This window comes from Felis catus, chromosome D3, assembly GCF_018350175.1.
Source record: "Felis catus isolate Fca126 chromosome D3, F.catus_Fca126_mat1.0, whole genome shotgun sequence".
Lineage (NCBI taxonomy): Eukaryota > Metazoa > Chordata > Mammalia > Carnivora > Felidae > Felis > Felis catus.
This window is the reverse complement of record NC_058379.1, coordinates 24565863-24580650: the sequence shown is the minus strand read 5'-3', so window position 1 is coordinate 24580650 and position 14788 is coordinate 24565863. Positions and strand designations below refer to the sequence as shown.

The 14788-nt window shown below is 58.1% G+C and overlaps 1 protein-coding gene across 4 annotated transcripts in view; it reads right to left on the bottom strand.

The window, feature by feature from the left end:
- The window catches only part of TTC28 (tetratricopeptide repeat domain 28), a 627778-nt gene that overhangs the window by 20328 nt on the left and 592662 nt on the right, over positions 1-14788 (bottom strand). For all 4 annotated transcript variants that reach the window (XM_023241623.2, XM_045042316.1, XM_045042317.1 and 1 more), the window contains 2 exons: positions 10347-10491; positions 441-620 (listed from right to left, as the gene is read on the bottom strand). In XM_023241623.2, the coding sequence (XP_023097391.2) occupies positions 441-620; positions 10347-10491 (325 nt within the window). The remainder of the gene's footprint in view (positions 1-440; positions 621-10346; positions 10492-14788) is intronic.

Here is a 14788-nt window from a genome sequence, read left to right as displayed (position 1 = left end):
AGACCCATTTCCACTTGACGGTAATCTCATGTGTCCGCCAGCCCTGTCTGCGGCCCCTCCGCCGTGGGCAGACTCAGCGCCCGGTCAGCATGAGGTCGGGGGCGCCGGGGGAAACCACGTTCCTCAGATACTCAGCCTGGCCTCGGGCCTGACCCGGTGCCTCCGAGTAGCTCCCAACCTTGATGTCACGGCAAAGACCTCTGGAGAGAAATGACACACATCACGGCTTCCTGGGACAGCAAAGGACGGTCAGGGGTCAGGAGGGCTGCCCCCCGACCTCCGGACAGATCTACTCCCAGGGCAACCTACCGGGCCGCAAACAACAACATTAACATTGCGAAGGTATCACACCCTAACCCCCAGGAGCCCAGGCTGGCCAGGAAGACCGTCCTCCGGGCGCCCACCCCACCGCGAGGCACCGCGGTGGGTGCGAGGCTTACCTTGGCCTGTGGGCTGAGGGAGCGGATGGACGGCACGGCGATGAGGGCGAAGCGCTCGTACAGGTACTCGTTGGAGGAGCTTCCCTTCAGGAGGGCGAAGGGGATGAGGTAGAGCTCCCCCTCCAGGACCAGGACCAGCTGCCGGTGCCGGCCCACGGGGCCGCTGGAGTGCATCAGGCCCTGTTGGGAAGCGTGGACACCTGAGCCGGGGCCCGGCAGGTGGGGACCTGCCTGCACCGGGCGTTGCCGAGCCACGTACACGGATGCACCCAGGAAGCACCGGGCAGGCCCAAAGCGTCCATGTGGAGAGCGTGGGTGGTGGCTTGGGGTGCTGCCCACGGGAGCACCACCCCGTGGGGGCTTCTGTCTGCCTCACGGGCCCCACCCAAGGGGGAGGTTGGGAGCCAGTCCTGTGTTTTATTTTATTTTCAGAGAGTGTATGCGAGCGGGGGAAGGGCAGAGCGGGGAGAGAGAGAGAATCTCAAACGGAACGCAGAGCCCGATGCGGGGCTTAATCCCATGACCCTGGGATCGTGACCTGAGCCGAAATTAAGAGGCGGACACTCAACTGACTGAGCCACCCAGGCGCCCCAGGGGGCCAGTCTTTTTAAGTCAGCAGGGCAGGGTGAGAGACCAGGTCACCAGTCAAGGAGGGGGGTGTCCCACAAAGACCAGGACTGGCCCCAGTAGGTCTATGGGAGGCAGGGAATTGTTCCAGAAAGAGCCCTGTGAGTCATTTACCACCGAGGGCCAGGCCAGAGGATGCCGCGTTGGTCCGGAAACCCTAACAGCAGTGTAGGCGTGATTCCTCTGTGACACCGTTACTGGGCCCAGGCTGAGTGTGAACAGAGACAAAGCCAAGGCCGCTGCCACACAAGGGGACGCCACCCGGAGCCTACCCGGGGAGAAGACTGAGCGAGAGCATGGGGCGTCCGGCTGCTGGCTGGCCCTGGCCCTGGCTCTGGGGACAGTCACAGCCAGACGCCCGTCACCCCCACCCCCGCTGGCCTGTGCTCCGCAGGAGTGAATGTGCGCGCCTAATCCGTCTGACGTGCTGCTGTGGGCGCTCGACCGAGGCTGCAGAAGGCACTCAGCTAACCCAAAGTGACATGTGCCTGGCGGGACATTCAGTCCGTACAAACCCCCTGTGGCTCTTTCACTTTTTAAAAATTCTAGATGCATCGAAAGAAAGCAGAGATAAAAACTATTAGGCCAATTTGCTTGCTGTTCACTTTAAGAGCTATTTCCCAAGAAGGGGTAAAGGAATCACTGTACAACTGAGGGAGGAGGAAGTGGGCTGTGTCACACTGTGTGATGAATTTCTGGGTGGGCCCAGGGAGGCGAGGAGGGCCAGGTGCCTGCTTGGGCTTGGGAGTCCCCTGGGCCTGGTGGGAGTTCCCACCCACCGTGGCCACGCTGAGGGGCCCCCCCGGCCCTGCAGGTGGAGGTGGCCCCGGGAAGCTGCCCTGGATGGCAGTGCCCCGACCTTGCTGATGGGTCAGCAGCCTTACCGGAGACAACCACTCACTGCTCAGCGGGGGCCTCCCTGCCCGACATGTGGGCAATGTGGGGGCTCGGGCTACTGCCATGTGCAAAACCGGGCCCACTCTCGGCTGGTCCAGGGTCACCAGGCATTTGGTGGATGAGATACAGGCCCCACCCTCAGAGGCCCTCCTGGGACTCCAGCTGCCAGGGGCTGAAGCCCCCGATAAGTCTCTGCTGGCTGTCACCCCATAGATCCCGGGCTTCCCTGGGACCCACACCACTCCCGGACAAGCCCTCAGTCATGACAGCACACACACGCGGGGATCAGAATGAACAGAAGGGTCCTGGGCCAGTGAGAGCTGTAATGCCGAGGCTGGAGGCCATTCAGAGAGGCGTCACTGGAAGGGTCTTTGTACGGACTCTGTGAACTCTGCCTGCAAGACCTTATCGGGGGCCCCAGCCTAAACGTGGGTGATGTCATGTCCCCGAAGGCAGCATGGGTGTCTTCTCTGACAATAAATTCTGATCTCTACGAGGGGCAGTCAGCGTCATGTGGCCCTGCTATTGGGAGTCACTCTCCCTCACCAGGTGACAGCTTCTCCATCAGCCAGGAAGACTGTGGACCGGGGGGAAGCCAGAGAAGTTAGGAGTCCGGGCCTGCTCGCAAGCTTACAACGGTGTACTCAGAAAATGTACATAAGAATCCCTTACTGAACGAGGTGGTATTAACACAGAAGCCTAAAATGTCAGCCCCAGAGGGTGGCGGTACCCACCCAGGGCGTGACGACGGCCCTGCCAGGAGGCCGCCCTGGCTTGTGAGGGCTGGGGAGGGCCTGGCCCGGGCAGAGGAGGCCCGTGAGGTCAGCAGAGAACAAGGCTGGGGAGAGATGTAGAAGGCAGGCTAGGGAGGGCCCCGCCCAAGGTCAGACAGGAAAGCACGGCTCATGTCGGCTATAAGCACCTGCCATACGCTCTCTGCTGAGGAGCCTCCGATGAATGTGCAGAGGTAGGCCTGCGTCACAGGGGATGGGGCTGTGCATGCTAACGCAGATGAGGAGACAGCACGGAGAGAACGGGACAGAAGACTTGCCGGGACTTGGTGAAGAGTGACCTCGGTCGTGAGGAGAGGGAAGTCTCTGGAATTCTAGCCTGGAGATGGGGACAGTTTTCTCTGAGTGGACTGCGTCTGGGTCTGATACAGAGGTCTGGGTTCTCCTGGAATGGTGCCTCATGGCTGGTACTGAGCTGCACATGCGCACAGTCCTGGGTGGGGGCCCTGAATGGGACCCCTGTGCAGACAGTGTGGAAGGAGGCAGGCGACAGCAGCACCGGCTTGCGGGCAGACGGGCCCCACAGCAGACTGACAGCTCCAGTTAAAAGATATGGGGAACGGACTGAACATGTTGGAAAAGATGCCCTGGAAACTGTCTTCTGAATTTTCTGCCTCCAAGGATACACGTGCACTGCCTTTTTACCAAAAGATTAGCTATAATCCAATGTGAACTTGAAAATGGAAAATAAAGTGATGTCTCTATCCAAATTACATATCATCTATTAGATGGAAAAAGGAAAGACAATTCAAAGAAAGGCTCCTCTGTGCCTCCGAATGTCAGTCTAGAAAGGGTATTTGCTGGCTTCTTAAGAGTCCTGGGCTTGTAAGATAACGGGCTCAGCATCAGCCCCACACCGGCAACTAATACATTCCAACAAATTCCAGCAAAGACTCAGACTTTCTGACTTCTGAAGTGTCTAGAAATGGATCTTTTGAAATAGCATAAGATCAGAAGGCCAGGGGTGCTAAAACCTGTCTACTCCCCCAGTGACCTTGCCCATCCCAGTGTGTGCCAGGCCCGGGATGGAAAAGGGAGAGACCGAGTGCCCCAAAAGGCAGGCCTGGCAATGAGTGGACTCAGGCTAAGCTCAGTCTTTGCACGGGGGGCGGGCTATTCCTTTAGACAGGGCAGGCAGCGGGCACCCTGGAGGTGGGTGTGAGCGGCTGTTAGACTCTCAGCTCCTGGCACCTTGTCAACACCTGCCCTGTGACTGGGTTCCTGCAGCCAGGTCTCCTGTGGAGGAAGCTCGCTGCCGAGCTTTCTCAGGGGAAGGCACGGAGGGCCAATGCCAAGGGAAGGCCTAGGTCAGCGGTAGGTGCAGGGACGTGCAGCGGAGCCCAGGGCGTGTCTGTCTGGGACCCTGCAGTCTTGGCCTGGCGATAACCTTCCCACAGCCCTTTCCACATGAAAACCAGGTCCCGGGGACCCTGTGCACTCAGCAGGCCCCTGCCCCGGCAGGCACCTGGACTCTCACTGCATACCCTTGCCAACTGGAAGCCGACTGTCTGCCCGCCTGCCCCCATGCAGAGATGGCTTTTGCTTGCCGGCAGCTCAAGACGTGCTCCAGCCTGGCCAAACCAGCGGTTTGCTACCCAGTGGGCTGAACCACACCTTCCCTGGTGTCCACCTTTTCTTGGGTAAACTCCATGATGCCTGTGTCCTGGCTTCTGGCTTAAGAGCTATGTGCTGCACACAGGTCACCAGGGTTCGGAGGATCCGCCTGCACCCTCCATGTACAGGGAGCTTCGTTGTCACTAGAGGACACAGGAAGCCCCTCAGAGTGCATCACAGACCAGAGGAATAAACACCCCTGATCCTGGGTCCGTGAGTTTTCGGGCAGATTCGATTTGGGATAAAATGGACTTTACTGTCTACAAGGATTCCAGAAGCAAGAACTGCTTGGAATCTGGCCACTACAGAGCTGTGTTACAGGCTTGGGATTTTCTTCCTGACTCGTATTTTTGCTCAAGTGAATTGATCAGACCTTTCTAAGGTAGGGAAACCTCTTCCGTGATGTTTCTGGGAGATCCCGGCATCAGGGAAGGCTGCACACGGTCTCAGCAAATATCACAAACCTGTTGGAAGTAACGCTCAGACCATGACTAAAATCTATAGACTGTACACACTGCAATCCAACAAGAAAAGCAGGAGTACGGGTCAACCCCTTCGACTATGTTCTTTGGCCAGACAACAAACCACTGGTTTGCCTGAAGAACCAAATAAAGGGAGGGGTTCGGAATTTAGGTCCTGGGGAAAAGTGACCATCCTCCAGCCAGAGCCGGAAGGGTCTGCCGGCCAGGAGTGTTCAGCTCCAGCTAAATCAGCCAGAGGGGTTGCGTAAGCCGCAGGGGCCTTGGACAAAATTGGCCTTCTCTTTCTCGACAGACCTGGTAACAATGAGCCCTTGTGCCCTCAGGGGCAGGAACCTGCCAGGAGAGGCTGAGACAGCTGCTGTGGAACATCCACTCGAACAGAGCCAGAACCCAGCGTTGGCCCAGGTGGGAACAGCACTCACCTCATGGGAGCCTGCTCTCCCCGCCGGTTTTGGTACCCCAGAAACCGAATGGAGCTAGCTTATTGCCTCCATTTTTCCTTCTCCTAATCAGTTGTAGAAATGTTTGCTGTCCTCGTTTGAATATTACTGCAGATGTCTCACTCAGAAATCCATTAGACAGGCTGGTGGTGGGGCGGCCAGCCCTGAGCATGCCAGTCTCAAGGACCTCATCTTCCACTCCGCAGTCTGGAGTGTAGGTCTGATTGTTTCTAGGGACAAATACTCCCTGGCCATCTCCAAACCCTCAATCTATGTACAAAACAGGCACCCAGGTGGTTGTCTCCTGGGGCATTGCTCTGGGGTAAACTGGTTTATCAAGCTAACTGGATTTTGCAAGAGTCCTCTCCCCCAGAGCAATAATTCAAGGTACAACCCAGGCAGAGCTGAGCTGCGCACCACCCCCCCCCCCCCGCCCCCACCGCACCTTGCAGGCATTGATGAGAGGTCTCATGCTTCCCAGAGACCCGGTGCTCAGGAAGGCAGTTTCCCAACCTAACAGACCTGAACTGCAAGTTTTAAGCACGTTTCTGGGGATCCTGAAACAGGTAAGCCCACGTCAACAGGCGGGACAGGAATATTTTTCCCTCTTATCCTGGTCAGTCACTCTTTCAGTCTGTCCTACAACCTTGATTTTACGACTGTAAATATAGGAAACGGGGAATTTCGGTAAATGGAAGTAATGATAAGGATGACAGGGGACTATAGGAGTCCAAACTCCAATGATCCTGAAAGGGCCCCAAATCTGGACCTGTGGACAATGATTCGAGCAAATCCTGGGCAGTTCCCTGTTCTACGTCTGGCATCTTGATCAAGCAGCCTCTGGCTTTGGGTGAAGCCCCGTGTGCAAACTGAGGGGGTGAATTGGGACCTGAGTGAACAAGGGCTTCCCCTGAGCAGCCCAGGGGGGCCTCTTAAGTCCAGGCCCAGAAGCATGGCTTACTGTCTTTTACTCTAGTTTGAGTAAAAATGAATGCCAGGGACACAAACAGGGTCCAGTCCCTTTCACACTAAGCACTTGCAACTTTTCTTCGGTGACATTTCCTCTCGTGGGTGTCAGACAGGACTTCACTTAATGTCTGATGATGGGTCACGTGCAGATGCGGCCGGGCCCTCCTGGAAGAGAGCCGGACGTGCTCGTCCCTGACAGCAAAGGACGGCGTGGTTCCAGGAAAGAGCCACGGCAGGGTTTCCCTTAAGCCAGATTAAATCAAATACTGGTAGAAGCCTAGGGTAAAATATTATTTTGTTCCACTTTTCATACTGTCTGACCTAGTCCCTTAGCCATAGGACTGGGGCTAAACAAAGGCAGTTGTTCAAATAATTATAAGCCCCATGTGAAGAGGCTAATCGTTTTAGTCTTGAAGTGTCAGTGATTCATAAGCTTGGACCTTCGGCTTTGATTTGTCTTTTCATTGAAAATGTGGAAGAGGGTCTGACCCTGCCTGGGAGCTGACGGGGCCGGGAGCGGGCGGGCGGTGTCCTATCGCCCTCTAGTGGCCGCCAGAGCAGGCGGGTGTGCTGGCCTTAGGAAGTGAGAGGAAGCTCCAGGCCCCCTCCTCCACCTAGGCGGCCCGCTTGAGGAGGCGTCGCTGCAGCCCATCCCACCTGACATTCCCACACGGGATAGCCACCCGCTTTGCACCTCCTCCTCCGTGTCCGGGACGGTGTGTCCCCAACACATGTCAACAAGTACCTGGTGAATGAATGGATGAAACTTCTCAGTCAAGTGTTTTTACTGAAACACCACGGATCCCTTCAGAGAGCCTAGGAAAAGCTCTTGCTCTGACCATTTACTTTAATGGCCTTTGACAGGTTTCACTCTGGCTCCTTTGAGGCCGCCCACACTCCTTCACCGTATTTGAACACCTCGGCCACAAAAGAAAAGAGTTTAACTATCAGGGACTAAGGATACGCTTTCGAACTTAATGCCCCGTGTCAAGGTCAGACTGCACCCCGAAGGTGGGCGCGTGGGGCTCTGTCACATGTGTTCGTACAGTGTAGTTCCTGAACTGCATGCTGGCCAGTGGGTCTGGTGGCGGGGCTTTTCCCTTCCTTGGGTAATGCCACGAAGGCTGATTTCATTCGCTGTTATAACTTGTTGAGGGCCGTAAGCCTTCCCCTCCCCAGTCACCACCTTCCCCTGGCTCAGTGGGGTGGGTGTGGGTCCCCTGCGGGCATGCATGATCCTACCCTGAAGTAAGCTAGAATCCTGGCACCTTGCGGGTTGGCGGGGTCAGGGTCTCACTGGATTCCAAGGTGTGTAAGAGCAGGCCCAGCCCCTTCCTCCTGCTTCCCGACCTCCGGGAAAGCTCTCAAGTGCCGCAAAGTGGCCACAGAAAACCCAAGGGCTGATTCGTGCCTTGGGTCCTCTGCTTTGTATGACAGACTAGTCCCAAACAGCAAGTGCAGCATTCCACAAACATCACTGAGTGTCAACGTGTCCCAGGCCCTGTGCCAGCTGCTGAGGACACAGATGAGGGACCACCCTCGCCTTCAGGGAGTGTGGGGTGGGCAGCAAGAGAGGGAAGGTGAGGCTTGCCAAGAGCTAAGCTCTGAGTCCGGTGAGGTATGGGGTGCCATGAAAGACATGGGGCATACGTGGAACCCCAGTGGCGGGTGGGGAGGGGGATGAAGCCTGCAGGGTGGTGGGAAAAGAGGGCAAGGAAGGTTTCAAGGAGGAGGGCGCACGTGAGCTGGCCCAGAGAGAGGCGAGGAGCTCGTCAACTCCAGATGACCTGAGCTTCCAAGTATGCGCTTGGTCACAGCCAGTCTCCCCCTCTGCCCTCCGCCCCCTGCCCCTCCTCACCGCTCCCACCAGCCCCTTGCACGTGCAGGGACTAAATAATCTGGGACCCAGGTGCAAAAGGAGAAATGCACTCACTCAGAAGGCCCGAGTCAGTGAAAGAATGGAGGGTCCCAATAGCCTTCAGAGGGGCCGGGGGATCAGTGCACGATGCAGAGCTCAGGGCGGCAGGGAGTGGTAGTAAGTCACCAAAACGGTCTTTGTGACGACTGATGGCAGTAAAGAAAACCTGAAAAATCAGCCTAAGGGTACAGGTGTATATTGCTTCCCTGAGATGCGGCACACAAATCACACTCTGATAGCATGCTGTCGGAGGTGCTCTGAGCTGGGGCGCTCTCTGCAGTCCTGGCCCTTCCTTAAAAAGAGGACGCCGAGGGGACAATGGTCCTAAGAACAGGACAGCCCAGCGCATTGCAGGAAAGGAGGAGACAGGACTGGGCCTCTGTGCTGACGGGCCCAGGGGCCCGGGGTGCTGGGAGGGGCAGTGACCGGGTCACAGCAGCCACCTCTCACCAGGGACTCTCTCTGCTTCTGCTGCCCTGCGTGCCCCTCAGATCCCGCTAAGCCCAGCCCTGCTCTGACCTGACACACTCTGTGGGGTCGTCCTCATTTTCTAATGAGGACACAGGTACTCGAGGAGGAGAAACAGCTTGGCCAAGGTCACCCAGCCAGGGGAGGGCAGCGTCAGACAGGAGTCCAGACGGCCGGCCGCCCCTGGCTCCCTGAGCGAGGGAAGTCTGGAGGGCCCAGGCAGGGGGCACGGCCTCCTGAAAAATACCGGACGAGTGCCACGTGTCCTTGGCCAAATGCTTCTGCATTTCCTGGGGATGAGGAATCACTGTCAACGCGGGGTTTCCCGAGGAGGCACATCACCTCTGCCAGCGGGCTGCAGTGGGCGAGGGTGCTGCCGAGGGGCCACCCCAACGTCTGCAAGACAAACCTCCCACCTGGCTGCACACAGCAGCCAGGACGTGCGGGCTGGGAAGGCCGGCGGCCTGCTGTCCAAGGGCCCGTCAAGCACGTCCTCCCTGTCTGAGAGCCGGGCCCCCACAGATGCAGGCACTCTGGGCTCTCCGTGGGGTCTGTTAAGGACTGCCTGTCAGGGACACATTGAAGACCTAGCCCCCTGTGGAATGGTACTGGCGGGGGGGCGGGGGGAGGGGTGGGACATAATTCGGTTTAGATGAGGTCATGCGAACGGAACCCCCATGATGGGGCCGGTGCCCTTACAAGAAGAGCAAGGCACCAGAGCCTCCGTGTGAGGACACAGTGGGAAGAGGGTTGTCTGCACCCGGGAAGAGGGGCTTCACCAAGAAACTGAATATGCTGGCACCCTCACCTGGGACCTGAAGCCTCTGGAGCCATGAGAAATAGATGTGTGCTTTCTAAACCACCCGGTCCACACCGTTTTGTTAAAGCAGCCAGAGAAGACTAACACACAGTCACATACAAACGCGTCTGATAGGTTCACCATTCAGATTCAAAAGATCCCCGAGCCCTTTGGGTTCCCCAACCCAGGCGGAGAACCGTGTCCAGATGGAAGGATGATGTGCGAAGACCAGAGCCACAGAAACCCATCAGGGGCCGTTCTCAACCTTTTCAAGAAATCCAAAGTGAAAGGGTGTCTTTGATGCTGGACTCTGGGGTGGAGTCAGTGGCCCCTGACGGTGGCAGGGGCCGACGGATCCGTTCTCGGCAGACAGCACGGCCCTGGCAGGAGCTGCTCTGGCAAGACCCTCGGACGACAGGTGGGAGGCGGGGAAGCAGTCCCGCAGGGTGAGACAGAGCCACGGGCACAGCCCTCTTGGATCTGCTCGGGGCCCACGCCGATGGCGCGCTCGCGGCTGACCACGGTGGGCGTGTGCACAGCCCCGCGCCTCCCTGGGCCTCCCGGAGTCTGGTCTGATGAGAGGAGGGAGGAGGGCAGCCCTTCACCGTGTACCTGACGCAGCTGAGGCCAGATGTGCCTGGCTGGAAAGGAGGAGAGCTCCGACTTTAGCCTGGCAGCTGGAACCCGGGGCGTCACGCACTAACCAGCAGCCAACCCAGAAAGCGCTTCCAGACACCGACTGAGAAGCTGGACAGAGAAGGTTTGTGTTCTGGAAACCACCCCACCCCCCACCCCGGTTGTCTCAGGAGCCCATGGTGTATCTGAGGGGCACACATGGGCGTTGAGCGGTAAATGATGCGTCCTGACGCCTAGAAGCCTCTTGGCCCCGGGAGGCACTTACCCCTTCCATGGGCGCTATGAGCAGGTCGTACAGAGCGCGGAGCGGGGGCCTGGCGAACGAGCTCTGCCTCCGGGGGAGAGAGGAGGTCCCGTCCTTGATCGGCGACATGGTGTTGCTGACCAAGCTCGTCATGCTCTGGCAGCTCCTGGGGAGAGAAGGGCCAGGGGATTAGGCAGGGCACACGCGGGGCGGGCGGGGATGCGCCACTTGCTCCACAGCGCTCCGGGTCCCGGAAAGGGCAGGCAGGAGGCTGCACAGCGGGGGCCGGCCGGGCCTCCCTCCCGGCTTCGCCTTCCTCACCTTCCTTTCAGGTGATTTTCACAGAGCAGTGAGCACTGACAGAAACCGCAGGGCAAACCAGCTGCACACAACAGCTTACATTTCCATAGAGTTTTCCTGCATCCTCAAACGTCCCAAAGTGCTGTTCAAAGGATTTAATTACATCCTTGTGTGGAGCGACCGTGTGCAGGCAAACGAACGTGAGGACCATTGGAATCAGCGGCAGCCCCCAGGCTGATGGGGAGGGCCGTGCCAACTAATCTCTGGGCCGGAGCTGCGGACGAGACAAGGGACGTGTTGGCCCCAACCCAGGGCTCAGGTCAGCCGCCGGGTACCCGCCTGAGCCCCTCGAGGCACAAGGCCCTGCAGACCCCCTGGCCGGGCATTCCCTGCACAGCGGGTCTGCTCGAGTGGGTCTGTGTGTGGCTGCAGGCTTCTGTTTGCTTTTTAGCTTGTGCTCCGGTGTTGCCAGGCAGTTTTATTGGTACAGGTGGCATTCTTGATCCAAGGACCCCGAGTTTCACACTCCCAACACAGGACGAGAACATTCATTTCCTGGGGCACCTGGGTGGCTCAGTTGGTTAAATGTCCGACTCTTGATTTCGGCTCAGGTCATGATCTCATGGTTCTGTGAGCTGTCAGCACGGAGCCTGCATGGGACTCTCTCACCCCCTCTTGCTCTCTGCCCTTCCCCTGCTCTCTCTCTCTCTCAAAATAAATAAATAAACATTAAAAAAAGAAAGAAAGAAAGAAAAGAAAATGTTTCCTGAGCACCAGTTATCTGCTAGGCACTGATGTCGGCCCTGGGGACCTACAGAGGACACGCAGCAAAGGTGAGCAGAAGAGACAGCAGGCAGGGAAACACGCCTATTTACAATGGAGGGACCGGGCTGCCCCCACTCTTCCCTCTGAACCTGCCCTGTCACTCAGCCAGTGTGGCCTCAGCACAGCCTCTGGGGACATTCTCTGCATGACGGCTGGACAGTCAGTAGTCTCTCAACCTTGTTTCAGACACTCTGCTCATCTTTGGAGTTGCCGCTACGTCCTCAAGGACCTTAAGGGGAAAGACCAGGTCTGACACGAGATACACCTCCGAGCTTTGGTAAATACTCTGGGCTGCTGGCGGTGGTGGCAGCTGGGGCGTTTCCTGAGAAAAGACCAAAAGGCAGCTTTCCCTCCTGGGCCTGGCCGGGATCCACAACTATCGAAAGAAGTGATGTGAGAGATCCAATTTGCGTTTTCCAGGTAGAGTTTCTACCCCCTGGCCTTCCCCCCCTGGTCAGTGTTCTTGGCGACGTCCCGCTTGACCTAAATTCTAGGGCTGTGCCAAGCTGAGCTGTGAGTGCCCCCGGCACCCCCTACCCCCTGCAAGAGGAGGGAGAGCAGAGGACTCGGAGGCCTGAGAGCCTGCTCACGTCCGCCCCTCTGTCTCGCCTGCTCAGGAAACATGTCATTACAAGCGACTGGGCGGAGGTGCATCTTTGCCATCAGAGCCAGTGAAGCAGAGATAACCCTGGAGTGACACTCGCAGGCTCTCTTAATTCCACAGGATACACCGCAAAGAGCAGTGCTCCCCCAAAGGAGAGAGCCAAATTGCTGTCCAGAGGAGCCGCTCTGGTGGAACGCAGTCTGTCACGGGCCTGTGTGCACATGCGTGTTATTGGCAGACGGAGATCACGGCCCTGCCATCGGATCGGCAGGACAGGGCGGCAACAGACCGCTGGGTGCCCTCTGCACTCCCTAGACAGGCGTCCGCCCGGATGGTGGGCCTGTGACCCCACAGGAGGCCTCTGAGTCTGATCGGTCCAGCTGCAGGTGTCCAGGGAGAGTGCTAGGTCCCCAGACGAGGCTGTGGCCACAGGTCTTCACATCGACTGATGGGGCACCCCACAAATCCCAAGGCTCTGAACTAACAAGCTTCTTCTGGAGAAAGAGACCCCCATGAGCTGCCCTCTGGGGTAACAGGAGACCAGCACAATCCAAGCTGCATGGGGGAGCCCCAAGCATTCCACTTACTCCCCAAACTTGGAACCACGTGCTGATTCCCCCGCTGCTGGCAGTGTGAGGTGCTGAAATATGGATTCTGGAAGTGGCCAAGGAAGTGCCTGGGAAGGAAGATGTCTGGAGGGAGTTAGGGAGATGGGGAGGTACGCGGGGAACAGACCTGCTAGGTGCGAATCCCAGCCTGGGGCTCTAGGCCTCGCTTTCTGCACCTGCACAACCGGGAAATGCTGCCCACGGGCACAGAGTGGCAGGATGGGAGAAAGGGCTGCAAAGCACGCAGCACTGAAAGTCACTGGGAGTCTCAGCTGACGGGACAGCGAGTGAGGCAAAGGCCTGGGCAGGAGGGTGGGACGCGGGCTGGGATTCCAGATCGCAAGCACAGATGGCCGTGGCGTCTTCTTATTGAAACCCACGGAGTGCCAGAGGCATCTAAAGGGGCCAACAACGCTGACCTATTCCACACGTGCTGCTGCCCTCGATGGGACAGGCCTGCGGGGTCCCTGCACCGGGCTGCAAGGAAAGGGGACGGTTCCAGCAGGGGTCTGGGGGCACCAAATCACAAGACGCTGACCAACTGCTGGTCAGGCAGAGCCAAGAGAGGGCTTTCCGGGAGAGGGCCGTTCGATGTGGGCACCATCATCTGGAGTCAGCTGCCTGTGGACAAGGTGGAGAAGGCCATTCCAAGCTGAGGGAACAATGTGGGGGAAGGCACAGATGTCAGGGACAGAGACCGGGGTGCCTGGGGCAGTGAGTGTAGGGGGACAAGCATGCCAGGTGGGCCTGTGGCTCTGAGATTGTGCTGTGGGGAGGCCGTGAACCTCCTTAAGCATCAGGCTTGCCCGAACAGGAAGCTCCTCCACCCAGGCTAATTCCTTCCCTGGGGTGATCCGAGGAGGCCCGTCTGCAATCTACATCCTTCCCTCAGAACTTCCCCACTAGTGTCCGGGGCTGGGCTTGGCAGAGCCCCCGCGATCAGCCCGTGTACAGCCCACCTCGCCCCTGGCCGGCTTCAGTGGACAACCAGTCAGATGTCTCTGGCTGGGGCTGGTAGACACATGGACGATCAAGGTGCCTGTTTACTCTGAGGAGGTTTCATGGGACACACTCTTGGGGCATCTGTTTCTAGGGAGCGCAGATTCTTCAAGAACCAGGACCTGGGCACCCCAGGTCACACAAACCCGCAGCGGACGCCCCATGTTTGAGCCTCAGCCGAGCCACCCTGCCTGGGGCACCTGACTATGTCCTGTTCTCTCCCAGGCTGTCGAGCCCACCCACACATCATCTATACTTGCTGACTGCTGCCCCTGGATGCCACGGGAGTGCCGTCTCTCAGCCTCTTACCCTGGTCCCTCGCGAGGCCTGCTGGGTCACAGATGAGCCACCTCTGGAGCAACAGCTCCTGGGCACTGACCCCAGCCAGCCCAGCCTGGGCGGGCACACCTGCACCTGAACACATGGCTTCTTACACAGGTCAGGCAGGAAGCCCCAGAGATCAAGCCTCTGACCTGTGCTTCTATTCAGTGGAAGGCACCTATCCCTAGAGATACCATTTTCAAAGTAAAACCAAAAGCCGAGAAAATAGTTTGTGTTTGAAAAAAAACTGACCAACCTGAAACCACAATTTGAGGTCAAAGTAAATCCTCTTGACCTTCCTTCCCTGAACGAGAGGCATACTGTTGCTCATGCTTGAGCCAGCCACTGCGGGGGGCTCATGTGCCCTCTGCAGGCAGGACCGCCGGCTGCTTTCCTGCTCTGGCACCCCCCCCCCCCCCCGCCACACCGGGCTATGCCTGGACAGCAGCAGTGTGTGCTGGTCCCCGCCGGAAAGCTGGCCCGGGGGAGGGAAGGAATCGGAAGGCGGCACACCAAGGCCAAAAGCGACTGAGCACCCCGTGGACCCCAGGGCCCTCCTGAGGTGCAGGCCCGGGGAGGGTCGCAGGCCAGGACCTTGGGGGCAGTGGTGGTGCCCCTGCCACCCTGTGTAGACTGCAACCAACGAGCCCCCCCTTCATGTGCTGCTTCTGTTTTCACCACAATATGTACAGTGACCTCCCACAGCTATTTACTGGGGTACGTTTGCCCAGACATCTGCATAAAGGCCTATTCAATAATTCAAAACAGCCAAGCAGGCGGCTCCTTAGCCCTGAGCCTGGGAACGC